Source organism: Strix aluco, chromosome 5 (genome assembly GCF_031877795.1).
Source record: "Strix aluco isolate bStrAlu1 chromosome 5, bStrAlu1.hap1, whole genome shotgun sequence".
Lineage (NCBI taxonomy): Eukaryota > Metazoa > Chordata > Aves > Strigiformes > Strigidae > Strix > Strix aluco.
Window position 1 is genome coordinate 17,099,875 of NC_133935.1, and position 27,526 is coordinate 17,127,400.

General features: G+C 49.7%; 2 protein-coding genes across 11 annotated transcripts in view; both read left to right on the top strand.

The window, feature by feature from the left end:
* LOC141924171 (sodium- and chloride-dependent GABA transporter 2) overlaps window positions 1-4,447 on the top strand; it is a 45,966-nt gene extending 41,519 nt beyond the window's left edge. For 4 of the 10 annotated variants that reach the window (XM_074826177.1, XM_074826176.1, XM_074826173.1 and 1 more), the window contains 5 exons: window positions 100-237; window positions 1,378-1,480; window positions 2,138-2,238; window positions 2,671-2,841; window positions 3,937-4,447. In XM_074826177.1, coding sequence (XP_074682278.1) covers window positions 100-237; window positions 1,378-1,480; window positions 2,138-2,238; window positions 2,671-2,841; window positions 3,937-4,056 — 633 coding nt within the window. In that variant the 3' untranslated portion in view covers window positions 4,057-4,447. Of the gene's footprint in view, window positions 1-99; window positions 238-1,377; window positions 1,481-2,137; window positions 2,239-2,670; window positions 2,842-3,081; window positions 3,373-3,936 lie in introns of those variants that run through there. The other 6 variants (XM_074826178.1, XM_074826174.1, XR_012623472.1 and 3 more) reach the window with 6 other exon arrangements.
* Window positions 4,448-12,748: 8,301 nt separating this feature from the next.
* Window positions 12,749-27,526, top strand: part of SLC6A12 (solute carrier family 6 member 12) — a 39,812-nt gene continuing 25,034 nt past the window's right edge. The window contains exons 1-3 of the mRNA XM_074826189.1: window positions 12,749-12,773; window positions 22,352-22,548; window positions 26,315-26,449. Of these exons, the coding sequence (XP_074682290.1) occupies window positions 22,356-22,548; window positions 26,315-26,449 (328 nt within the window). The 5' untranslated portion in view covers window positions 12,749-12,773; window positions 22,352-22,355. The remainder of the gene's footprint in view (window positions 12,774-22,351; window positions 22,549-26,314; window positions 26,450-27,526) is intronic.

Genomic DNA, 27,526 nt, shown 5'->3' on the forward strand with positions numbered 1-27,526 from the left:
TCCCTTTGGGACAGGCTTGAACCTGGCTGAGTGGGGGGCAGCAGGGCTTGGGAGCTGGTCAGGATGGGCTGACAGAGATGGGATCTCTGCTCTTTGCAGTTTGTCTGCGTGGAGAGCCTTGTCACAGCTCTTGTGGACATGTACCCCACCATCTTCCGCAAGAAGAACCGCCGGGAGACCCTTATCCTGCTGGTCTCCATCCTCTCCTATCTGGTCGGGTTGGTGATGCTCACAGAGGTATTTTGGGCTCAGACCACCTGTGTGGTGCTTGCTGGGTCTGAGTGCCCCTCTGGCAGAGGGGGGCCTGGCAGGTGGTGGGGTCCGTGCTGGGGTCAAGAGCTTGCTGGTGAGGCCCGTCCTGCTGCACAGTGCTGGTGGAGACTGCCCTTCCCTTCCCGTGGCTTTTGCATTTTCCCTTCCAGCCCTCACCCCTTGTGCCAGTCACAGTCCTGACACTTCTCCTGCCAAGACAGATAATTGGAGCTCTGAACAGCCCATATTTAACGTATAGATTTATCTTTACACGAGACAAACCTTTACATCTGTAGCCTGCTGCATGGTGAGGGAAGTGCCTTTGTCCTTTTTCCTCCTGGATGGAGCTACATGAACACTCGGTGTAAAGAAACTTGGTGGGTCTGAGTGCACCCTGTATCTATTACAATGATTTCCTACATATTCCCCTTGTTGTGATTAATTGCCTGGGAGTTAAACTGTTATGGTTTAAAACCTTTAACTCCTTCTAGCAGTATGTGTGTGTGGATTGATGCTGCCATGATGCTCTTTGCATCTTCTGTTTTCATTTGGACATAATTTTGAAAAAGCTGCCTTGGATGTTGCACCTGCAGTTTTGTGCCTGGGCTTACCTGCAGGCCTGTTTTGTAGACAGCCTTGCAGACCTGGGCAGTGAAACAGTCAGGCTGCCAGCCTCTAGACCCACAGCAACACATGCATGGAAAACTGCATGCACAGCTACTTCCCTCACCAAATTAGGAGAATAAAGAAAATCATATGCATTGTGTCTCTCTTAAGGGGGTTTCCACCCTCACTTCCAGCTACAAGCCTTGCTTTGTTTTTGTCTTCTCCTAAAATATCCCCACTACCTCTGGCAGTCACTTGCCCTCCTCTGCCCAGCCCAGGAATGAAGGGTTGCAGAGACTCCTGAGGGTAGGGCTGCTGCATGTCTCCATCAGGCCTTGAGCGCAAGGGATGTGGCCCTTGCCGTTGGCTAAAACCCTGCCCCAGAGAGAAAGGTGCCTCCAACTCTGGGGAAGATGTTGAGTTTGCTTCCTGCTCCAGCTGGAGCTTTTTGCCTGTGACTGATTCCTTTCCCCTCTCTCCCTCCCCACCTCGCCTCACGGCCCACTTGGCCCTTCCCAGGGTGGGATGTATGTCTTCCAGCTCTTTGATTACTATGCTGCCAGTGGCATGTGCCTGCTCTTTGTGGCCATTTTCGAGACTCTCTGCATCGCTTGGGTCTATGGTGAGTATGAACTGGGAGGGGGGGTGGTTCCCAGCTCTGGTCTCTCAGGCTCTCAGTCCATCCTCAAAATGCCACTCTGTAGCTCATTGTAGCAATTGCTTTGCACTGCAAGGTAGACCTCTAAACCCTTGCTTTGGTGCCCCTGGACTTAGCTGGTGGGGCCTTCCTCACAGCAATGCCCTGGGGGATCTGCTCGGCAGATATCCCCAGCATGTTGCTATGTGCCCCTGCTTTTGAGGCCCTCCTTCCTCCAGGACTTGGACCTGGCTGGGAAATCTTTTCCCAACCTGTGTATAGAGGAGTCTGAGACCCTCAAACATTTTTGAGAGCCCCCTCTCAGCCTTGATGTTCACAAGGGATGGATAAAACCTGGGTTCAGGTCCTAGCCTGGGTTCAGGTGCTAGCCTGGGAGATGCTGAGGGGCTGGCCCTGCTGATCCACTTGGGCTGTTTTGTGGCTAGAGGATGTTAGTCCAGGACAAAGACTGAAGCTGGCCACAGTTCTGGTGAGCTCCCTGACAGTGCTGTCAGCTATGCTGAGGTTACTGCCTTGTCTTTTGGGAAGCGCCCAAACACTGTTGAAGCAGAACCCCAGACATGCAGACCCTGCTGCCCTCCTTCCCTGGTAGCAGCGAGGCATCCTTCCCCATTTCTGCAGGTGCTGAGCGTTTCTACGATAACATTGAAGATATGATCGGCTACCGGCCATGGCCCATCATCAAATACTGCTGGCTTTTCATCACCCCAGCGGTTTGCATGGTGAGGGCCTACAGGAAGAGGAGCTGTGGGCAGGAAGATGGGCAGATCTGGGTGCCTCTGAGATACAGATACCTATATATATAGAGGGATGTGCATATGTATAGGGGATTATGTGGCTTGTACTATGGGAGCCTGTTGTTTTGTGTGTTTGTGACTTTAGGGGGCAGGCGTGGGGCTAAACAATGGGGAGAAGGGCCCAGCTCAGCAATGATAGAGGTGTCTGCTGGTGGGGTGAGCTCCTTGCTGCCGTGCCCAGTGCTGCACATGGGGGCTGTCCCAGCAAAGCTTGCTTGACTGGTGTCTCCTCCATTGTCCTGGGGAGCTCTTTGTTATGATGAGACTGTGCAAGTGAGGACTCATCAGGAAGACCTCTCTTGGCTAATGGTGTTGATTTTCTTTCTCTTTTTCTCTTGGTCTCTTCCACCTTGCCAGGCAACGTTCCTGTTCTCTCTGATCAAATATACCCCCCTGACCTACAACAAGAAGTATGTGTATCCATGGTGGGGAGACACCCTGGGCTGGCTGCTGGCCCTCTCCTCCATGGTGTGCATCCCTCTCTGGATCGTCTACAAACTCTCCACCATCAAAGGCTCCCTCAGAGAGGTGAGGCTGGTGCTCTGGAACCAGGGCATGGACTGTGCTTCTGTGTTGAAGTCCAGCCTTGAAGGGGGATCATTTGTGTGTTGTAGGTTAATTAGCAGGGAGCCTAGAATAAACATATTGAATGAGTCTGTTGCTATAACTGACTGTTGCTTTTATTAAGTTCTGCCTGGCTGGAGGGCTGCTCCAAGCTCTCTGTTGCCTCTTGGTGACCTTTTTTTATTGCTTCTGTCTCTTTGCAAGCACCCTTATGAAAAAGTTCATTAGATGGAGAGGATAAAGATGATCTCCAGTGCCTCGAGTCAGTTTGGAGGCTGCCCTTGACTGAGGACTGGGGACTTGCTCTGAGAAAGTTCCAGATTCCATGAGTGTTGCGAGCAGCTGAGTATCAGTGGCCTGGGCCTGCCCAGCTCCGGGAACTGCTGTGACCCATTGCTGGCTGCCCTGAACGTGCCTTGGGAGAGCCAGGGACCTGGCAAAGCAGACCTTACTCCAGACAGGCATCCTGTCCCTGCCGTGGCTCACTGGAGGTTTCACAGACATCCTGATATCCCAGGATCCCATCCATTCTCTGCATCCTGCAAGTGCTCAGGAGTCGGTGTGACAGCAATGGGCTGCTCATCCTCATGTCCAGTATGGACAGGGAGGAGTGGGCACAGCTGCAGGAGCATAGCAAGGACCATATTGTATAACGTAGCCCCTTACACACTTGCTGTCCCAGTGAAAGCCAAACCTATGTGCACAGGCTCTCCCTTTGCAGTCTGTGCTGATGGAGAGGATGATCTGGAGGTACTTGGGCACCAATCTTTCTTTGGACTGCTTACTAGCCCTGGCCTGGAACAAATGGAGGACAGAGCTTTCCTATGGTGTCTGAGGTCTCTCGTGCTCAGTGCTTGTCTTGGCATGAATGGTTTCAAAGATGAGGTTATCGCCTCAGTTTCTGAAGTGCTGACTGTCCTTATTTGGGACATCTCTGGCATTTAGGGACTAGATCTGAGCCCTGCCTGGCTGGCTGCATGGTACCTGTGAGTGGAAGGGGAGGGCCCAGATCACTTTTTGTCCTTGCAGCTGTGTTCAATGCCTGCCTTTGCCTTCCAGAGGCTCCGCCAACTCACCTGCCCACTTGAGGACTTGCCTTCCAGGCCGGGCACGGGACAGGCCCCTCCCTCCACCAGAGCTGGCCTACTGATGTTGACAGAGCTCGAATCTCATTGCTAGGATCAGTGTGGCTCTCCCTCCCTCCTGCCAGGATGGTTTTTATACAGCCTTTACCACCTGTTGGATAACTCAAGGATTCTTCACTCACCAAGGAGAGAGGGATTTCTGGGCTGAGCTCCCTTCCCTGGAAGATTTGAATTGCTGAGGAAGATGCTGCCGTGAAGATGGTCTGCGTGGAGTTAGCAATGCACCTTAATCCTCTCTCTGGAGAGGGCTCTAAAGGGGCAGATCAAGCATCGGTTGTCCTGAACATCCCCAGCCTTCTGGTGGGCAGAAAGGAAGGACTGATCCTGGAGTGGAGAGTGTCAGAGAGTCTCAGAGGTGTGGCTCCACTGTGGACTTTGGGAGCTTCTCCATTCATTCCATTAAATCCTTGGTTTTCCTCTCTAGACCTGCTCTGTCTCAGTTTTGTCTCACCACCATCCCTTGCTCACAGCATGTTAGGCGGGATGTGTGTTAGCAGAGCTGTGCTGGGCATTCAGGTCTGCATCTCTGTTGCACTGGCACATCGGTATGGGAGGGTGGCAAATGGAGAGAAGGCTTGGTTAGGGTAGGAAGGAACACTGGTTCGGAAGCCCCTGTAAGTGCTAGGCCTGGTGTACCTAGGTGAAGCAGAGTGTGCAATGCCACCTTCTGCTGGAGCTGGTGCCAGCTCCCAGCCACAAGTCATCTGGGTGATGAGTCACTGGGCTATTCCCGGGGTCTGAGAGAAGTTCGTGGGTTTGCCTTTTCTTCATTCAAGTGAAGGATCACAGGAAACTCTCCCTTGTCTCTGCAGGTGTGTCTTTTTTGTGCTGACTGCCTTCCAGGTGCTCTAGAGCCAGACATTTTGGTTTTCCTGTGTGCGGAAGAAGGGCTGTGTGGTTGAAGCGGGATCTGCATGTTATGTCAACAAACAGGGCCCCTCATTTCCAGGCTGTTTGGGTAAAAAAAAAAAAAATAGTATCAAAGAGCTTGTGTTCTACATGCTGTAGTCCCAGCATCCGAGGAGGGCAGCCAGAGGACGTGTAACCCCGGGAAGCTGGATGGCTCCCAGGAAAGCCCGAGGAAGCCGGAGCCCGGGCAGAGCTGAGCGAGCAGCCGGCGGTGCTCGGCTTCCCAAAGCGCACACGGACACGGGTGGGCACCGCGCTACGGCCAAGGCTTCTGGTGCCGTGGGGAGAGGGAGACGCAAATGAAAGCAATCCGCGCCATTAGCCACAAGGTGGCCCCAGGACTTCACTGACCGCCACAGCGCGGGCTGGGGTCCCCCGGGGCGGGCGGGGGGCAGCGGGAGCCCCCGCTTCGGGAAATCCTCTGAGCTGGGCGGCTGTTGGCTCTTAGGGTCGGTGGCAGCCCAGGCTGTAGGGCTGGCGAGGGATTTCCTTCTGGGTCACGATGACCTGGGCATTTTTCTTAGCAGCACCTCCCCCCTCCCCGGGTTGAGGTTTTCTCTGCAGACAGCTGCATCCCACAAGGAAGAGTGACCTCAGCTGTGACAAACATTGGTTTAGGTCCCCGAGGACCTATAGGCAATGGCAAGTTACCTGGCTTGGTTTTCTTGGGCTTCGTTTTCCCCAGTTGTTGGAGCCTGGTGACCTGAGATGGGAGACAGGTCGATGATGGAAAGGGGTCAGAAGCTGTCACTCAGAGGCTGTGAAACTCTGGTGAGCACCAAGTACTGAGGGGATTGTTGCTGGGAGGGTTTCTGAGAGAGCAGATTTAAACTCCAGGAGGGAGAGCCCATTGATCTGTGGCCCTCTGGGGCTTCATCGACTGTTCCAGAATGCCTGTGGAAACCTCATCTCATTTCCAGCCCATTTTCCCTCTTCCCCACCCATTTTCCATGAGGACATGAGGGCAGGCAGGTTCCTTTGGTAGGCTGCATGCGCAACCATGGGTGAACCCCACCATGGTCAGCCCTGCACGTCCCCTGTCAGAAGCTCAGCCACTGGGTTTCTGCACGCCTCCCTCCCTGCCTCCGGAGGATGCCGGTGATGCTGAAGGCATAGGGCTGGGGAGTGGGAGGTCAGGGCTGAACTGGCTGTCACAGTTTTCCTGGGCAGCCTCAAAGTCTCAGAGCTCCAGATTCCCCAGATGTCGCAGAACTTCATGGTGCTCATATGTGAGCTGAGGGTAGGAAAGAGCTTAGAAACCCAGGGAAAGCCCCTTTTGGAAGAGACCCACAGTAGGATGGAGGATGGAGCCACCCAGCTGCCATGCCACTTGAATACGGTACTGGCTGGTAGAAATTACTTCCAGAAATGAGTGGAGTTCAGTAAAGAAATTTTTTCTGTTGGCTTTTTGTGTGAATCGTATTAGAAGCTCCAGGAACAGATATTTTTATTCATGTAATGTAATTCTAATCTTAAACAGAACTAAACTTTCATTTTCCAGTAATATCTATAAGAGCTTTGGCCCACTGGGAAGATAATTTAACCCTAATAGACGATAGTAATTGTCACAGCTCTCTCCAACATATGGCTGATGTAGAAAGTCTGCTCAGCTGCATGTAGGCAAAGTGGGAGTCTGCTGAAAGGCTTGTGACTTGCTTTAGTTCAAAATAGTCTAGTGTCCAGTGAACTGGGCATGTGGTTTATTGAGCTGGTTATATATGAGCTAGGAAACCTCCCAAGCCTGTGTTCCTACACGACCCACTTGCTGTAAAGCTTTGGATGAGCTAGGCAGCTCAGATAAGCAAGAAAATGAAGTGAAAGGTTTTGCTAGACATTCTTAAATAAATGTCTTATTTTTGATAGGACTTTAGGACAAAGAATTGGAACTTATGACGCCTGGCTTAAAATATGAATCAGGTATATTCTGTATTTCTCATTGAGGAACCTGATGGACTAAATCTGGAATTAATATATTTTAAACTTCCAGACATGATATTCTTCACAGCACTTAAGACCCCATGGTTAGAGGGAATTTTGGTGAAATCTGGAATATGAAGATTTTGGAATATGGTTATTGTTCATGATCTGAAATATAGTGAAAGGGTTTCTCATTGCATTCAAGGTCAGCCCAGTACTGGTCTTCTTGCAGTCTGTGAAATTTACCCCTACTCGTACCTTCACCATCTGGGGAGATGCTGATGTCTCTTGAGACAGGAAACCTGCTGGAAATTTTCCACCTTCAGAATCCAAAATCTGCAACTTAACCTGAGAATTCAACCCATTAGTTTCAGAAAAATGGGGATGAGATTAAAGAACCATTTTTTTCTTTCTTTTTTCCCCCTCCCGTTTCAGATGAGAAGTTCACATAAAACTAAAGATGTCCCTGAGATTCTGTGCTGGGTCGTCAGTGCTTGAAAGGGATGACTGACCTTTCTGTTCACCTGTCCATGAAAACCAGGCTCTGCTTTTCCCATACTGCAGTGCTTGCATCAGTGGTGCCTCGGGAAGAGTCTCAGTCCTCTAATCAGGCAAAGAGATACTGCTGATGCTGCTGTCCTCCTCCATGGATAGAGATGCCCACACAGGGCATGGGAGAGATTTCAGATCTTGGGGATGGACCTGTGGACCAGGATGCATCTGTTGCTGTGGGGAGCAGCCCGAACCTGGGGCTCCCAGCGTGTTTGAACAGATGCCCTGTGGGGTCCATATCCATTTGCCACTAGTGAAATATAAGATGATTTTCCGTGGCTATTGAAGAATCATGCAGTGTAAGTTGTGTTGCACATTTAGGTGACAAGAAAGGTGGATGTGTGGGGAGAGGACATGTCACAGACCATAACTGGAGAGAACAGAGTAAGGTTAACATCTTAACACATGGGATATGTAATCCTGTGAAGCAGAGATCCCCAAATAATCTGTTAAGTGTGTCCTAAAGGCCAGTGCAGATGAGCATATCCCTCAGAGCAGGGTATTTGGCTGAGCCCTTGTCTGCTAATGTGGTTAGCAGCCTGCAGGATGGGGATCTGCACAGCCTAGATAAGGGAAGTGCATGTGGGGGAGCATGAAGACAGATTCGGGAAGTCATTACTTCTGACGAGGTACCAGTGACTTGGTTGCTCTCTTCTCCATCTGAGCTGTCCAGAGCCACATCACTTTGGGCAGCAACATGTGCTTCTCTGTCCCTGCAGACTGACCTTGTCCTTTGCGTCGTTGTGCCTTGTGCATTAGAGGCGTTTGCTGTCACAACACACATCCTGCAGCATCAGGTTCAGCTGCCCTGAGGAAACAGAGAGGGAAATCAGGAACAAACAGGCACGTACCCATCTGTCCTCTGCCTGCCTTTCTTCTGTGGTCCTCCTTGGTCTCTGATCGACAGTGAGCATTGCTGTTAGACTCAGAGAGACTGTTAGACCACAGATGTATTCCCAGCATTGCTAATCCTCCCTCCTGATCGCTTTTATTGCTGACACCAGGTTCCTAAGCCATTTGCCCTTGCATCATCCTCTCCCCCACCGGGGATGCTGTGAAATAGGGGCTGTCTCATCCTGCCTGTACTTCCAAAGGTGGAGGCTCCTGACAGCCACCTCTTCCATGGGAGCCCCGTGCAGGAGCAGTGCTGCGGCTGCCGGAGCCCATCATGGTTCTGAGGGGCCTCACTAGCACTTGTTACTTTGGTTATGTTCACTTGTGATTAGTTACAGTGGAACTGTTGTAGGAAGTCACAGGCTTACTTAAGCAGAAATTAGCCATAAACAAAAAATAAATTATATGAATGCCTAGGGGAAACTCCTCTGCAAACATAGTGTTCAGTCAGCTTGTCAAGTTTCCTGACCAAAGAAGCAGCTGCACTGTGCCCACAGGGGAACCAATGTTTCTCCTGTTTCATTAGCAAAAGTGTCAAGAGGTGGGATTAGTCTGGACAAGTAAGGACAGTGGTGGCTTCTCCCGCAGGTGGCCTGGCAAGGTGGGCAGCCAGGGCTGCAGGCTCCTCTGTCTCCAACACAAAACCCAGTGCCTGCTTCCTCCAGCCCCCCTAATGTTTGGAAAGCAGGAGCACGTTTTGGATGTCACGCCAACAGACTTCTCCCAGCAACTGGGCTGTGGGGAAAAGAGGTTAATTTTGGCTCAGAGCTCTGTGTCTTGCTGGCTCATGGAGGACGGAAGCATCATGAGGCCTGGGGATCATTGCTGCTGGGGAGCATGGCCCTGGCGTGGGCTGATGTTGGCAGCCTGCTGCTCCAGGCTGGCTCTTTGGCAGGCGTGTCAGAGCTGGTTGAAAGGGAGGAAACGGTGGGGAGACCCAAATAATGGGAAAAGCCAACATGTGCTCTGAGGAAAGAAAAGGGAAGGTAAAAAGGGAGGCAAGGGTGCACTGCCAGCTGGTAGGTGGTGAGTGGGGTGCGGAGGAGGAGACCTTTGTGGAGGTGCAGTATGTCTCTGAAGTTGGGGTTAGCCAGATGTCAGGGCACAGGCTGGTGCAGCTGGCTGAGTCCTGGTCTCCAGTCACCCTGCACCTGGCAGGCTGAGGGAATCAGATCATTCTGAGGGGAGTTTTCCCCCCTCTGCTGACAGGAGGAGATGGAAACCCATATAGCAGGCTCTGGGCTGGCAGCTGCAGAGGGAGTGGGTGTCTCTGTGTCGTGGGACAGCAGTGCTTTCCCATTCCTCCAATGCACCCTCGGGCTCAGCAACAGGGCTTCCTCTTGTCTTGATTCCTGCCTGCAAAATTGGATGCTGCCACCCCTTCCTTTGAAAAGTGCCTCGGGATGCACTGTGGGGAGGACTACTGAGAGCTGGGTGCTGCTGGTGTCACAGCTGCACAAAGTGGGGGGGTCCCAGCTTTGAGGGGTTCATGTTGACTGGGAAGAGGCTGGGGAGGGGGTTGCTTTGAACGTTTCCAGGATTTATTGCAAACAGTGCTTCCCTTTTGGGGATGGAGTGTTTAAGAGCAATCTCACCCACAGTCTCCCCCTCCCTGCTGTGAGCAGGGCTGCTTCTTCCCCTCCCAGCTCCCTTCATATCCCTGTGTCAAGACATTTTTCCTGGGGTTGCCATTTATCCCCCTCAGAAGCTCCCAGAGCTCATCCTTGCTGGTGTCTGACCCCTATGCCAGCTGAGCCTTGGCTGTGGCTCCTCTCTTCGGGCTTGCTTGCAAATTTGCATCCTGTTTTATAATCCCTCTGCTAGCCCCTGTGGGAAGCTGCCTGCGCCCGTGGCAATGACAGAGGAGGGATCCGTGCCATGGGGAGACCTGCAGTCAGATTGCTGCGTCCTTTAACAGCCCTGCCCTACCTACACAGCTGCTCAGCCCAGGGTGCCTGCTCAGGAGCTGTCTCTGCCACTGAAAGTGGCGATTAGTGGTCAGGGAGTGCACCACCCCTTCCCTTGCCCTCTGCCAGGATGGGGCTGAGCGCAGTCCATACCCCCACGGCTGAGCTGGTCAGAAAGTGGTTTCTGGTTTTCAGTCTGTGCTGTCACACTAGTGCAATCCCTCACGTGGAGGCTGCCATGGTGGGATAAAGATGCCCCATGCCTGTGGAAGGATTTAAAAACAGTGAAATATTGCCTGGTGGGGAAACTCTGAAGCCTGAGTATAACTTCTGGTACCTTCTGGGCTGGAAAGCAGAAATAGCAGCCTTTTTTCCTGCTGGAGAATGATTTTCACACATTGCTGGATAAAGTTTTCATTTAGGTTGACTTTTTTCTTGTTTTACCTTAATGTCACAGGTCATTTCCCATCTACAGTTTTGCAAAAAACTGTGATGTTCCTGTGAAACATTTCAGTGTGGATAAATCAAGTTTTTAGGTCAGCTCTGCTTACCTAGGTTTATCTCAATCCCCTTTTCATATCTGGATAACCTCTATTGCACCTTTTCCCCAGCTGTGCTGGGTCAAACCAGTCCTCTGTGACAGGATGGGCAGCAGCACTGTCTTTTGTTAGCAGGGACAACGGCAGTGCAGTGCCTGTGTTGTGTAGCCAGCACATGACGTTCACCTTGCAGTCTTTCAGGACTTGAGGGACAGCCCCCAAAAGGCAGAAGATGGATCCTGACCCCTCTGATGCTGATTCCAGCCCATGCAAGGGAAGAATCAGCCTGTATTTCTTTGGGTATGGGACCAATCCACTCAACCAGCCTAAATGGTAGGTGAAACCCAGAGCTTTGAAAAATGGCATGCTTGGAAAGTTTAATCCTGGAAACAGGGTACTGCACATTGTCTTTGGCTGCCTGTGAAGAGGCCTTGCCTGCTTCAGCTGCCACCCCAGCTCTCTGCCCTCATGGCCCCATTGCCCAGCTGGGGCCTCTGGGGCAGGACTGGGCTGGCTCAGAGCTCCCCAGCCCCGGGGACATCCCCTGACACTCACCCTAAGCAGCTCTCCCCCCTCTTTCCACTGCCCAGCAGCGTGGGCTCAGACCAGCTGCCCCCAGCATCCGCTGAGGTAGTAAATAAACACCCCTAAAGTAGAAGGAGAAGTTTTCCCCTACTGTTTCCAGCACTGGTCTCAGGGGTTTATCCTGCCAGGCGCAAGGGTGACTCCCTTCATGCACGTCTCCAGGGCAATCCGTCATGCTCTAATGTGATCTGATTTACTTGCTTCTGGCACCCATGGAGGATTTTTTTGAGACAACATTACAAATGACCTCTTTCAAGCATGCAGGCACGTAAACCTACTGCTTCCCCACTCTGCAATGGTGAGGGCTTTTGTCAGCTCCCAGGTTTCCTACTGAGGGGGCTGGGGGATGCTCATCTGGTGAGCTCTGACACAGGCGAGCAGAGCATGTGCTGGAAGTGTCCTAGCTTCTATCCCGTGTGCTGATGTGGTTTGACCTCATGGGTACGTGAAAAGGTCAATAGGAATTTGGTAGGCACTTTAACAGGCAAAGCAAAAGACAAAACAGTAATAGCATTAAACATAACATTAAAAAAAATTTGAGCTGAGCGATCTTGAGAAAAATGGCATAACTGGAATGCCTGCTGCTGGTGTTGGTCACAAGAAGCCTTGGAAAAGTGCATCGGGGCTGAGGCGGATTAAAAAAAGCTGCCAGGACAGACACAGGGGAATTGCTCACTTCTAGTAAGCACACAGCCCTACAAAAATAAAGACTCTGACAGTATCTCTCTCTGTTGACAGAGCGCTCTCCTATGAGCTGTGTTTGCACTCGCAGCGTATGGCACAGATGGGTCTGCATGAGCCTGGGACAAATGTCCCCACTCCACCAGCTCCCTGCCTTTTGCTCCATCTGCCTGGTGGTGTTGGTGAGCCTTGAGCTTGGCCGCTGAAGAAGATTTAGTGTAGTGGTCCCTGGAGGTGGAGATGATTTGTTCTGCACATTTGCAGGATGGTTTTAACGGATGTCACTCTCCCACTAAAGTGCTGGAGTCCTGGAGCAGTGGGGGTGTGGGGCAGCCAGCCTGGGCCATGCTGCAGGGTCTGCAAGGGGAGAGCTCCCTCCCACTGAGGTCGAAAGGACCTGGAGTCACTCCACTGACTGCTGCAGTTGATTTTCACAAACTTTGGGCCTTTACCCTGCCTGACCATGGTTGCTTTCTTTACTTGCTTTCCTGTCAGGGCCACAGTTCAAGGTCTGGAGAGGTGTATGTTGTAAGGGAGCTGGGGAGAAAGTTCTCCCACCTCGATGTACCTCCCTTCCTGCCATCTCACCGCACACACTGGGTGATAATTTGGTGGGGGGAGCCGGTGGAGGGGGAGGGACAGGAGGAGGAGAGAGTGGAGTCTGCCTTAACTCTTGCTTTAGCAATCGGTGGATTTCCTGCCTGGACTCCAGTGGGACAGGACAGGACGGGACAGGCTTGCCTGGGGGAGACCTGCGCTGGGTTCAGGTGAGCTGGGTGTTTGCTCGTTGAGCAGATCTGGCTGGATGTGTGTGTTATGCTGGGAGTGCCAGCTGCCTGCCATGCTCTGGGGAGTGGGCCAGCAAGTCTGCAAGGGGAAAAGCTTCCCAACATGAAGCAAAGGAAGAGAAAGCTGGAGGATGGGGAGCAAACAATTGTTTGGATCAATACAGGGAAGAGGTTTTTCTTTCAATGGTTCCTATAGGAGAGGCTAGGCAGCAATGCTGCTGGGGGGCTGCTGGGAAGCTGCAAAGGGATGCCTGAAGGATGGGTAATTGGTCTGAAGGTTGCAGCAGCAGAGAGAAAGAAAACGACTCAGACAGCAGAAAGATTGAGAAAAGAGATGAAAGTGGGTCAGACAGGGATGGGAAGGAAGGGCAGTGATGAATAGGTGGTAATAGGTACAGGAGCAAAGGTGCTAGGAGTGAGGTAGGCTGTAGGCATTTCAGCTCCTGCAAACATGAGGTAGTGACTCCCTCTCCTCCTGTGCTGTCCTGCAGAGGTGCTGCCCCTGGCACATTGACTTGGGGGCTGCAGCTCTGAAAGATGTGCCTGGGAGTGTGCTCCTTGTTCTTCTTGCCTCAGAGGCTTCATCAAATTTGTTCCCCTGTATGGGTGAGACAGGGAGACAGCACAGTTTGTGTATGTGCTAAACTCTGGTAATCTGTGGGCATGTTTGTGAACAAGCCCAGGCAGAACACATGGGGGTTTCATAACACCTGGTCTGTGTCTCCTTAAATCAACAGGGCTTTTAATCACTACTAATCAGGGCTTTCATTCAATGCCATTGGAAATGCCATTGCCCCAGTTTTTCATCTTTGACAGCTGCTGATACGAGAGGCTGAACCTTGGACCTGACCTTTGCAGCTCTGCAACAGCCCAGCTTTGCTGGATTCATGGTTGCAGACGTGGTCCTTGCAGAGGGGAGGCTAATGAGCCCTGTGCCGTATCCCTACCTGCCTGTGCTCCTGGGCAGGGCTACAGGAAAGTTTTGGTGCCCCAGGTTGGAAGGTAGATACCTTGCCTCTCAGAGGGTGCAGGTGGGATGCAGCCCCGTTGCATTGCATCACGGCGTTACAGCAGGCACTGCTAGGAAGGGCTTACAGCACTGCTGGAGTCATAGTCCGCACTGCATCTGCCTGTCCTCATTTCACCTGACATGCTTTGTCCTGTGCACCAGCTGTTGATGGCTGAGCCTGCCCAGGGTCAGCCAGGTAGATCCCCAGCCAGCACCTGAGCAGGAGGTGGGGTGCTGGGCTCCCTGTGCAGGGCCAAACAGGGAGCTTGGTGTGTGGACGATCATGGTGGGGAGGCCGTGTGGCACTGCTCAGCGATGGCTGCACACACATCTGTGCCGAGGTACCGGGCTCTGCCAAATAAGCTGTTGTCTCCCCTTGTCCTCTGTGCTGGGAGGCATAAGGAAATGTGTCATGCCATAACCTCATCCGCCTTTTGGAAGAGTTTGGCTTGTGTATTCTTCCCCGTGCTCCCTGTTTCTCATGACTATGATAGCAAGTGTCCCCAGGCTGTGCTTTCCAGAGGTTAGGCAGGGTGTGCCTGCCTGGGGCAGTTTAGCTAGAAGTGTCTAGAGCAGTGTGGTGCCAAATCCTCTGTGCTGCTCTCCCGCCTCTGAGCCGCAGACTTTTGGAGTCATTGGCTACCAGCAGTGTTGGCTCCTCTGCTCTCCTGCCCCAGAGCAGCAGCCCCAGGGAAGCGACTGCAAGGTTCAGATGTTAGGCACTGCAGAGGTGCACTGGGGGCTGGCAGCCTCCCTTCCCTCACCTGCCCAGCCCAGGATGGCCGAGTGGTGTGCCTTGCTCGGTGAATTTGCTGCCCTGGTGAGAAGGCAGCTCTATAGCCACCGTGTTCCCTCCTGCGAACTCTGTCCTGTCCCTGTGGGGCACCTCCAGGCTGCACCACGGATGGCTGCCCCACCGTGCCCCTGAGGTGTCTGTTTGCAGAGCGGATGCCGGAGCAGCGTGGCTTTTGCCCTCTGTGCCATTCACCTGCTCTGCTCCTCCAGCCTGTGACAGGAGCCATGCTGTCCCTCCCTTGGCTGTGCACAAGGACCTCTGAGCAAGCATGGCACAGCTTCAGGACTTCAGCCAGACCCCCCTGGCCACCAGGTGGGTGGCTGTAGGGGCTCCACTGGGGCCAGGCTGGGGCCAGCCCGACTCTGTGTCTGTAGGAGACCTGTCACTGTGGTGCTCTGTAAGAAAGATGGATCCTGCCATGGTTGCATACTACTGGGCCTCCTGCTATGTGGCAGTGAATACAACCAGACTATGGGCCAAGTGGAAGTCTTGAGTATCTGATTTGATGCAAAGGCTGGTTTCTGATCATATTTACACCTCATTTATGGACTTCATCAGTTAGTCTTGATTTTTTTCTAGCCTGAAGTAAGAAACCACCTCTGTGTCTCTGTAGTCCAGAGCAGGGATGGTAAGCCACCGACAAGAGACTGAACCAGCATTGAGAACAACAGCCTACTCTGCTTTTAGCAAGGGATTTGCCACTGATCCTCAGGAAATTCCAGCTGCTGTTAGGTACTTGGGAGACTCTCCTGTCCTGGCAGCAGAGGACAGGGCAGGAGCCGTTTGATCCCCTCCTGAGCTGGGGGTGTGTGCTCTGAAGGTTGATGCTCTATAATCCTCGCAGCTTGTATCAAGATGTATGTGTCATTAGTAAAGTCAGAGTTGCTTATCTCACTCTTGCTGGTGTCAATAAGCTGCAAGCTCACTGACTGCAGAAGTCTTGCTCTTATTTCACACTGGAGAAAATGTAAGCAGGATCTGATCCTTGTGACAGTCTCCTGTGCCCCATGAACCTTGCTGAACAGATGCTTTGAGAATGCCCTGCAGCCCACACAACCTGGAAATTAATTAGAAGGTGTAAAGAAGCCAACTAGCTTTCAACAGCTTCAAATGAAAGGAGTTTTAATTTCGACTGCTGTCCTGGAGTTGATCAGTTTTTCTCTGCTACATCTTCCCTTGCCTTTCTCCTTTTTGCAGCTGGAGTGAGTTGTTCTCCAGCAGCATTAGGGTTTGGAAGCAGCCATGGTTGAAGCAGCTGTCCCTGCTCACGTCGCTGCTCTTAGGTTGGCTGGAAAATGCTTACTTCTACCGCTAATATTTTCCTGTCCATCTTGCTGATATGACCTATTCCAGTACCAGCCCCCACACACTAATCTAACCGGGTTTGTTCCTTAAGCTGTACCTTGGCACTGCTGTTCCTCACTGAGCCCTGATTTTCGGTCTGCTCCCACAACCGCCCCCGCCTCCTGCCATTGAAATGCAACGCAGGATTTCAGCTGCCAACAAACCTGCTGGCTCATATTGTGCAACCAGAGAATTTTTTGTGTCCTCTTGCTCCTCCTTTTTTAACACAGCCCAGCCTGCTTGCTTTCTGATTCCTCCCCCCTACCGTAAACTGCAGTTTAAGTGCTTGGTTGCTGCTTGTTTCAAAATGGAAGCAATAAATGCAAATGCAGTGCAGCTGTCTGCAGCATCACCTGCAATTCTGCCTTCTGCAGTTCAGGCAGAACCTACGAGTGTCTAAGTGCTTTAAAACTGTGCTTCCTCTAATAAGCGTTAATGGCTGCTTTTTAACAACATCTCTGTTCACTGTTCACTCTGCTTAACTGTTCGCTCTTGAGATTGTCCTCCTCTCATTTGCCTTCAGATAAAACTGCAGAAGAAGTCAAACGGAGGATGTTAGCTTCCTAGCAGTAGGAGTTCCTGTGTGATGGCAGTCGGGAACAGGCAGTAAGTTTGCGGGAAGAAAAGCTTTAGGAGAATCTCTAACGGCTTCTTCCTCTGGTGTCAAAACCCCAGGCAGCTTCTCTCTTGTCTCTCTCATCTCTCTCTTGTTCCTTGACTCACCTGAGCAGCTCTAATTAAGCCCTTTTTGCCCTGGAAGAGGCTGAGGATACCACCATGGTTTGCTTTCAAATAACACTTTCATTTTCTTCTTTCTGATTCCTGTCTCCCCGCTTTAGTTGCAGCTTGTTCCCAAATAAAGCCAACAAATGCTGTTCTGCATCTCTGCATCGTGCATTCGGCACATCGGACCCAACTGGTGAGAGTCCGCAGCACTTCAGGGGTGTCCTTGGCTTTCCTTGCCTTTTGTGGCCACACTTGAAGGATCCTATGGTGGTAGGTGTGGGACAAAACCAGCTCAAAATCTGTGACCAAGGGAAAACTGGGCCCTCTCATTCAAATCTTGTATGGAACTTGTTGGTGTGGTCTGTGTTTATGGCTACCTGCATGCTGCCTGCTGTCTTTCCAGTACCTGGGAGAATCCAGGTGTATTCTTATTTTCTCAGCACTAAATCTTGTGGGGAAAAATGTGGCTGCCTCCATGCACCAAGTCCTGTATCATTTCATAGCGAGCTGCCTGTTACACTGGGCTCAGAGGAAGCTCCCTTCTCTCTGTGGGAAGATGACAGGCTAGGGGTCATGTCTGCAAAGGGTACATCAGGCCTGGAAAAAGACACCTTCTCAAAGTGCTGAGGGTTGAAAATACAGCAAGGGACCTCTAGAAGAGGCTGATGAGGTCAGAGGGAGCTGAGGAGGGAAGGTGGTGGCTGAGTGGGTCCAGGGAAAAGGTAGGCTGTGGACTGTGTCAGGTGGCATCTTAACAGTTGGAAAAACTAAGGCAGAGGGAAAAAAGAGGCTGGGAATGAAGGAGTCAGAGGATTTTTCTCCAAACTTTGATGAAGGAACAGCAGGAAAAGTGCAGGCAGGCAGCGAGGGGCAAAGTCTTTTCTCTGAACTCCTATATTAAGGAGAGGGGCATCCAAAGGGAGAAGAAAATATCTGCCTGTTGGGGAGGACATAACACAGTGGGTGGCTGTGGCTGCTGTGGGAGAGCCAAATTGTTCCTAGCTGGAAACAAGAAGTTATTTGAGTCTCCATCTGGCCTGAGAACATATAGGGCAGGGGCACAGTAGGATTAGATGTTCAGGAAAAGAGCCAGGAGGTGTGTGAATAGGCTTTCTCATAGAAACAGCAGGCAAAGCAGAGAGGGAAGTAGTGGGGATGTGTAATGCTGTGCATCGTTTTGTCTAGGAAGGGAGAAGCTGAAGCTTGTGGCATGAATGACCAAAACTTTGGGCACCGGTTTAATCTACCACCTGTTGCCAGTTGAAAAGGTTTGATTCCATAACCAGGGTGCTTTCCCCCTTTTTAAAATAGGAAAATGAAACCACAAGAGCTGCATCCCCCCTTCTGGTCTGTGTTTGTCCCAGCCTTGCTCCCCATTGCAGCATCCCAGCTTCTGTCCTTTGTGTTGGTCTATTCAGGAGCCAGAGGACAGGTACAGAGTCAGGGCCCTGTGGTGGAGGCTGGTGACAGGGTTGAGACTTCGGGCTGGCACTTGGGGCATCCCCTTCCTGGGCTTAGGTGAGAGCAGGTGACTTCCTGATTGTGATCTTCCCCTGCACCCATCTGTGAAACAGGTCTAATGCAAAAACAGGCAAAACACAAATATTAGTAGAAATAGTCTGGCTCTTGGAGTCACCTTGCATTAAAAGAACAATAGCAAAAAATTAGCTAAGTCCTCTCCTGTCAGCTTCTCATGACATCCTCAATAAGCCCAGACTTAAGCATTATTGTACTTGATAATGTGCCCTGGACTGCAGCAAATTGGAACGTGCCAAGGACTGTGACAGATCAAACACGTTTCATTAAGTATGTGTTATTTTTTCACTCACATTTGACAGTGCGTGGAGCTCTGCTCCTCTCAAAGATGAGAAGGCTGTGCTGCAGCATCTGAATGAACTGATTAGCCAGCTGGCAGGCCTTGCTGTGAGCAGGCAGTGGGAAAAGGGGACTTGCCTGGGATTTACAAGCTGAGAAAAGACTGACAGGAGGACCTGATGTTTCTACCTCCTGATCCAAGCCAGCAGGCAATCTAAGTGAAGGGGGCAAAGTTGGGACTGGGAGGGCCTCTGTGCTGGTGAGCTGTTGGTGAGCTGCAGAGCTCCTAGCTCTGCACCAGCCAGCAGGAAGGGTGTGTGCCTTGACTTCTGGGTTGCACCACTTTCTTTAAATGTGGGATTAGAGGTTTGTAGGTTTGTACGAGACTGTTAGAGGACTGATTCAGCTTCACACTCAAGTGTAGATCCACATGCGTTGTAGTAGTTGGTGGATTTGGGGCAGTGCAAGCCATACTGGTAAATAGGTGCATTCCATCATATGGACAATAAAGGACAAGGGCTGGGGAAAAAAGGGAGGTTGCTTCCTTAGTGCCCTGCTGCATCTGTATTTGACACTGAAACTGGTTGTGTCCACTGTGGTACTGCCCATATATAAGCCCTTCTTGGAAATAACTAAAAAACCTCTTAAATTTAATAGGGGACCAGAATATTTCTGTGATGTTTTTGAAGAGGCAGCTATATGGCCTGGAGGATGGTTTTCACAGACCTGTGACTGCCCTCCTCCATGGTTTATGCTCCCTTGTTCTTGCTGCAGCCCCTCTTACTAAGGGTAGTGTTAATCCTTTGCATGGGATTCAGCCCTCGGCATTCAGAGTCCATGGAAATGTGCTGCTGATTTCAAAGGGAATAGGATGGGCCCTTCAGCACTGTTGTGGTTTAACCCCAGCTGACAAATAAGCACCACACAGCCACCTGCCTTCTTGAATCAGAAGAGTAAAAGTGAGAAAACTCATGGGTTAAGATAAGAACAGTTTAATAATAAAATAATAACAATTAAAATTTTAATGAAAAGGAAAATAACAGAAAAAGAGAGAAATAAAACCCAAGCAAGAAAAACAATTGTGCACCACCAACCAAGCCATGCCCAACCAGTACCTGAGCAGTGGCCCCTAGTTTGTATGTTGAGCATGACATCATATGCTATGGAATATCCCTTTGGTCAGTTGGGGTCAGCTGTCCTGGCTGAGTCTCTGCCCAACTTCTTGTGCACCCCCAGCCTACTCGCTGGTGGGGTGGTGTGAGGAGCAGAAAAGGCCTTGACTCTGTGTAAGCACTGCTCAGCAGTAACTAAAACATCCCTGAGTTATCAACACTGTTTCCAGCACAAATCCAAAACATAGCCCCTTACTAGCTACTACGAAGAAACTTAACTGTATCCCAGCCAAAACCAGCACAAGCATGAAGGCAGGTGGGGGAAAAAAGGGCATTTAGAAAGCAATTAGTGTATTACACTGTGAGATCCAGTTTCCTTTCTTTACTTGAATGACAGAGGGAGGAAACATGCCTTGTGCCAAAAAAAATGCTTGCTTTGCTGTGAAGATTCAGTAGAAGTTTTCTTTTCATATGCAAGCATCTTTCTTTGCCCCAGGGCCTGATATATCCAGAGGGTTAGCATTTAGGAAATAATTTCATTTGCACTGGGCAGTTTACAGAAGCAAATGAGACACGGTGATAACGATGATGTCTTTGTGTGGAGTAAGCGCAAACATGGCAAACCAGTTCCTGCTCCTGCTTCCTTCTTGCCTTATTGAAAACTACACCAACACAAGTGCCATGGTGTTTCTAGGCTGCTGGGCCAGTTTGATGTTAGGACTACACTTGCTGTTATTCCCAGTTAGGTCAGACTCCCTGGTAGTCCCCACTCCTCATGAGATGGCTCATACCCTGATGCTAGCCAAGAGGGAGATGACTGTAGAGAGACTAGGGGCAAGGAGGGAGGGAATAGTTTGCCATCATGCAAACCGTAGTTTGCCAGTCCTGGCACACCATCCTGGTGCAAAAGGTTGGTGGATAGGTTTGGTGGTCCTATCAGGTAGAGGCCATCAAGGGTGATGAGGTCTTGCTCACCACTGACTTGCTGACTGAGAGAGGTCCCTGGCCTGAGATGCCTCAAGAGCCTGGGAGAGACCAAGCTGAAGTGGTCCAGAGCAGATCTAGGGGCAGCAGAAGAGTTAAGTAGTGTGGGTGATGCAGATTGCTGTCCCTGTTGCTCCCTGGAGATGGGGATGTCCCCTTAGGAGGCACGGAAGGAATGATGGATGTGCTATTAAAAAAACTATCAAACCACCAGAAAACTGAATCTGTAGATTAGCGTGAAGCCCTGATTTCTTAGCGCACTCAGTTGGTGGGAATGGAAGCAGAGATGCTACTGCTTTGGAGAGGCTGGTTTCCAGTGTAGTTTCCTAATCCCAACACAGGAATGTGTATTCCTTGCTGATGCCAGTCACCCCTTCAAAGGTGGGTGACTTCAACTTCTGCTCAGTAATGCCACCAGTGACATGTAGCTCGAGTTAGGACTTCCTTGGTATAGTTCATCAGCTACCCTGCTCATGTTAGGTCTGTGCTTTCTGGCTGGACTAACGTGTGCACCCCTACCTCAGGTAATGTATTAGAGTAAGCTTTTAAGGAGAATTTTTTTAGCTAAGTCAAAGGGAGCCTCCTCTCTGCACACTTTGGTTTCTTCTCATAATCAAATGCCTGTAAACAATATGAAAATGTTGTCAAAAAGAAGATTCAGTCTGGTCTGTGTGAATGTTGACTGGATTTACATTAACTAGCTAATTAAAGGACTTTGTGTATGATAGAAGATTCTATCTTGTAACAACCAGCCACTAACGTTGCTTAAGTAAGATGATGCTAAACATAATTCAGTATAGACCAGAGAATGCCTTCCTTGTACCAGCCTACAGGCCCAGTCATATTCAGTGTGCCTCTTCCAACAGTGACTTTGCTGCATGTTTCCATGGCTGGGCTTTTTCTGCATAACATTTTCACTGCAATAATTGAGCTTGTTTAATCTGAGCATTCCCTTGCCCAGACCTGAAACACATCACAAGTGTGAGGTCCTTTTGCTTATCTCAGGGGCATTGTTTCCTTGCTCTGTATTCTTTGCAGGGTTGGGCAAAGGTGGGGGATTTGTGCTCATGCATGTTTGTTACTGATGGGAGCCTAGGTCACGTAAGTATGTGTGCATTTTGCTGAGGCGGCAGGCTGTATGGTAGTGTAACATGGTATCCACATGGTCAAAGACAGCACTCCTGGCAATGCCTTGAAGTAAGATGGTAGGTCATCCATTTTTGTTCAGATTATTAATCCATAGCATTCTCCAGAAGGAGACAGTTGCTGTATAAAGCACACGGGGAAGGGAAACTCCTTTTGCCCCTGTGCCTTGCTCCAACTCCTTTTCTCTTCTTCTGAACTGCTGTTTCCAAAGTCCCAGCCAAGTTTCCAGCAATGATGGAGATGCAGAGCATTTAGTCAGGGTGCAGAAGTGCAGATGGAGGTACACTAAGACTGGTGGTCTGGGAAGATGAGGTAGGAGGCTGTGTGGGGGTAAGGGTGAATTTGGGGGTGAGTCCAGTGAAAGGGTGGTGTGGGTGGGCCCATCTCACCTGAGCAGTGACCTTTCCTCTGTCCCTTCAGCACAGACTTTCTGTTCCACAGAAATAACCTGGGGAAAATGCTTTGTGCTGATGCTAAAGAAGCAACTTTACAGAGGATGAGGGAACCTCACTGTGATACTAGGAACACCTCTGTTGTGGTGACTGGTCCCATCCCTCCTCTACCCACCAGCATGTCCTGCAGCAGCTCCCTACATCCCATGCTCTCTTTTACCTCTGTCCCACAGAGACATGACAAGAGCTGTGGCTAAGGAAGGAGAGCCCAATGGGGCTATCACAGCTCCTGAAGAAATAAAAAAGGAGGAAATGGAAGAGAGAGGCCAGTGGAGTAGCAAAATGGAGTTTGTGCTGTCTGTGGCTGGAGAGATCATTGGTCTGGGTAATGTGTGGAGGTTCCCATACCTCTGCTACAAGAACGGCGGTGGTAAGTTCACAGCATGCCTGAGTTGTCCTAGATCTGTAGGTATGACAAGACATATGTTGTGCTTGGACCCATTTCTCCTATGCTTCATGTGTCCCTGCATGCACTCCCTTATTCTATCCTCCAGCAAGTTAGCTCCTGCCAACATCAGGAGGAATAAAAACTGAGGGGTGAATCCATCTCCCCAGCTGGTACTGTTTCTCAAAGCAACTCTCCCAAGTTTGAATGCCAAATTGAACTTTAGTAACACTTTAAGGCTCTTGGGCATGTCGAGAAAGAGATAGTCTTCCAAAACTATCAGTGCTGTGAGTGGTCAGAAAGCCATCAGCAAACTCTTTCTACATAATTCCCTTTTCCCACTCTCCGTGTCACCCCCACCTCTCTCGGGCCCTTGTTACAGAGGAGGAAAGTCTTTGATGGTGCTGGTGTCCTTGCCAAGGCCTGATATCCCCTAGAAGGACATTGCTACCTCTTCCCCAGGAACAGTTCTCTCAGTGGTCAGCCCACTGTTAGGGAAACCTGTCCCCAGGAAGAGTTCATTCCCTTCCCTTTTGTTTCTTGCGTGACACTCCTTTTCCAATAGTACTACAATAAGATCATTACATGGTTAAAAATGAAATTTTCTCATAACAATAAAATGAAACTAAGAAAGAGGAAGGGAATAATTGACTGTCACTAACTTTTCTTGGTGAATCAAAATCTAACTTCATAAAAGAAAAGGAGGAATAATAAATTACATGTCAAATACAGCAGTAACTTCTCTTTTGTTCTTGTTCTCTAGAGACATCTATGGGACTTTCATGTTCCCCCCACTTTAAACTTCCTTTCTCTGCAGACCATGCCATCTTTCCCAAAGTGCTGTGAGCTTTCACCAATGGATGAGTGATTCAGCTGTAGTTCATCCCAGGACTACCAAATTCCTGTCCCCTGTGCTGTTACTGGGGTTTATTCAGATCAAGCAGGAGTCAATACAATGTCTACTCTGAACCAAGTGGGGGTTGGATAAGAGGACGGTTAAAGAAAATGGAATTGAGTTTTTCTTGAACCTAGAATGGTTTTTAGCAGATCCTCCGGTCTCCTTCTCCGAGGTTTTGATGGTAGGCGCTGGAGTCACCAAAAGTAAGTCAGACTGGCATGAGTTAGTAAACGCTAGTGGTGCATTGATTAAACAGTCCATTCTGCAGTGATGCTTTGAGAGAGAAGTCATGGGTTTTGCATGGAAAATTCCTTCCTGAGCTCAGATTATATCTGTGCAGTTTATGCTTATGGTAGCCGGTTCAGTAGTCCTTGCAATTTGTATGCTAATTAGTGTAAGTGAAAAGGCTTCTTTTGTACATTTTAGATACCTATTGAATTTTTTTTTTTTTTGATTAAACTACTCTAGAACATCTAATGCTGTGATTCAGAGGCCAACAGGGCTAGGCTTGGGAAAAAGTAGGATGGGAGAGTTCTTCCATCACAGCCCACATACTGGCTTTGCAGAAAGTATGCTACTACTATAGAAGGTACATTTCTCTCTCTAGGGCTCTAGGGAACCAGATGACCAACAAACTAGTATGGCACAAGGCACTGCCTTTCCTGTGACAAAGCTATCTCACCATTGGAAAAGTCCTTGAAATTGCAAACCAGATGTTTTCTACCTATAAATACCATGTCTTCATCCCACACCCTTCCCCAAAGTGGAGACTGCTGTCCTATCACCTTTCTCCACCTTTGGATGTACTGAGATGGTTATAAAGCTGTAGAGACAGATGTCATGAAAACGATTGTGTTAACTTGCTGTAAAGCAACCAAGTGTAAACTTACCTATGGTTGCACTTTCAAACTTGATCTAATTGTTCAGCATCATGAATTTGCTATTGACTCTAGGGAAAGAGAGTCTGTTTCTGGGGGTCCCTCTCAGGACTGAGTATCCTCCAGTGGAGCAGCAAACTGGGGAGCAGATCACAACTAGAGTTTCAGCTGGTAACTGCTCTGGGAAGGTTAAGAGAGACAAGACAATAGATGTGTAAGAAAGCCCTCATTACTCAGAGACCAAAATGGATCAACCTCTGGGAGAAATGGTATCAGAAGAGAGGGTCTGGAACCTGCTAAAAGGCTCATCTGTGTGCAGGATAATAAAACTGTCTTGCAGATTTGGCATACAGATAAGTGTCTTGCAACATCAAAGGCAGTAGCTGCCTCTAGTGCAGCATACATGATCTAGTGGAAGGCTGAGCAACCTGATGTGGTGGAAGGTGTCCCTGCCCACGGCAGGAGGGTTGGAACTAGATGATCGTGAAGGTCCCTTCCAAACCAAACCATTCTGTGATTCTATGATATGACTCTATGATTATCTGTGTGGTTCCCATTCCCTGCTCTGCAAACCAGGACTGAGGCTGTGAACCAGCCTCCCTCCCTCTTGCCCCAGGACCCCTGCAGCTATGGCACAGCTGTGTTTTGAGGAAATATAGATGTTCCTTGTTATTGTAACATTGTTGGCCTAAAAACAAGAGGAAGTGTTCCTAGTTGCTAATTGTCATGGGAAGGAATTTCAGTGCGAATACCTGTGCTGGCAGGGGAGGAGAGGTCCTGGAAGACAATGTCTGGCTTGGCTGAAAAAGGGGCTCTTATCTCGGTTGCAAACAGCTGAGATGCTCTCCAGGTTCTGGTGGTGGGAGGTACTCAAGACCAAAAGTTTACTGCATGGTATGGCAAGACCTTGGCAGTTGTTCCAGCGAGGAAGGCAGTCATCTTAGCCTGTTTGGAGGTGAGCAAAGGTGTGAAAACCTACAGTAATGATGGGGAGAAAGGCTGTGAGGTGGTAGAAGGAAGGTCAGCAGTGAAACTGAGCTGTCAGGAACAGTTTTGAGCAGAGCAGCAAAAATATTGGGTTTTTCAGTTTGGCAGCAGAACTGAAAAGAAAAAAATAAGGTTCAAACAGCTGAACAGGGCATTAAACCTTTTTTGTTTGTTTTTGTTTTGTTTTGTTTTGTTTTGTTTGATTTGTTTGTCTTTTCTGATGCTTTGTTTTTGTTGGTCATTGTTTCTGGGGAAAAAACCTGCTCTCCCCTTCCTCTTCCATTTCATCAAGGGTTAATCTGAGGGCTCTTCAGGCTTATTTCTCTTAAGACATTTCTCTATATTTTAATAAAAAAATGAATTTGAAGAGAGAAGTTAAAGTTTCTCATTTTGAAAATGCTGGAAGTATACTCTGTTGCCCTTCCCCTATTTCTATTCTTTTGGTGCAAACTGCTTTTCAAATTTGATGTGAAATATGTCTCAAGCAAATTTATATCCTGGCAAATTTATTACTTACCAAGAAATGTCACCAGCCTCCAGGTTTGTATCCTCTGGGCAAGTAGGAGTTTTGCTGTGACTCCTGAGAAAGGCAGAACGAATGTGGTTATGTGAAACAAGGACTCCTTTTTCTTTGCCTGACTCCTGCTGAAAGCTAGAAATGAAGTCAAGAGCGTGAAGCAGGGACAACTTCTCCAGCACTGTCTTTTTTTATCCCCTTGCCTGACTATTCCTTACCTTTAGGTTTTGGCCAAGACCGAATGCGGAAGTACTGCAGTAGCACAAGACAGATCACGCTTGTATTTTTTTCCAAGAAATTATGGTGTTGGAGACCTTGTTTGCTTTTTAGCAGAGGTTGCACAGTTACTTCAGATAAATATTTGTGTTAGCTGATTCCAGCTGTGGCTCCAGGTACCTGGCAAGGGGTAGTGGGGATAAGGTTTTAAAGAGGTTTCTGGTTTCTAAGGCAGCATCTTGCTTGTCTCTGCAGGAGCCTTCCTCATCCCTTACCTCATCTTCCTCTTCACCTGTGGGATCCCCCTATTCTTCCTGGAGACAGCACTGGGGCAGTACACCAGCCAGGGAGGGGTGACTGCCTGGAGGAAGATCTGTCCCATCTTTGAAGGTCAGTCAAGTTACAGAAATTACTGGTCACACTTTCTAACAATTAGTGACTCAGAGCCTTTGTTTGAAATGTTATTCTGGCTTTTAATTTCTCCTTTATTCTCCCTTTCTTCCTGTCTCTCCCAGCCTTGTTATCCCTTCTGGTGACTGCTGTGTGTGCAGGGCAGTGCCCCGACTCCCCCATAGGTGACTGAGGGTGTGTGGTGCTGGCTGGGGGCTGTGCTGGTCCAACCGAGCCACGGTCTCTGAGATACTCAGAGCCCAGGAGAGAGGAGAAGCAGGATGGCCAGCAAACAGGAGGAGGATGGAAGTGTCAATACACAAGCACCTGCATGTGGTTCAGGACAAATACTGAAGAGAGAAGAGGATGAGGAAGGCTTATGATGCTTTCCCTGCCCATTGCTGTGCCCAGGGCTGCTGTGGCAGCATTTGCAGGCTGGTGTCCTGCAAATTGGGGGAATCACACTGCATGCACTGGTCTGACAGCCCCGTTAACGAATCTAATTGTCCACAATTCTCCTGTCTAGGGGAGAGCTTATTACCCAGGTTTTGCAGACAGAGGAACCCGTGCTCAGGACTGGTTAGTTTGCTCAAGCACAGGTGTGCAGTGCTACTTGAAACTCCCTGGGGAGTCCGGGACCTCCTGTGCTGGAGACCTGTGAGCTCTGGCACAGGGCCTGGAGGTGGACAGCAGTGGCATCTCAAAGGGCACTGACAACCGTTTTAAACAAATGAATTGGGCTTTTCTGACACAATTACCATTCTGACATCTCAGTGAGCGATGGGCACAAGCAGGACCCAAGCTCAGCTCCTAAGTCTGTACTTTTGTCCCAACACCATACGTTATGTATGATGTATGTCAGCTGTGAGAACCCTTTTTAGAGTTTAGGATTTAGAGAACCTGGGTTTCCAGAAGGAAGAAACTCACCCGCATTTCTTTTCTTTAAAGGCTAGAGCTGACTTTCCTGCAAGAGAGGCAGTGTAATGCAGTGGCATGGTAGTGGTCAGAAAAAAACACCATCAGTGAAAGGTTTTTTTCCTCTGTCCACCTTAGACCTGTCTAGAGATATCAACAGTG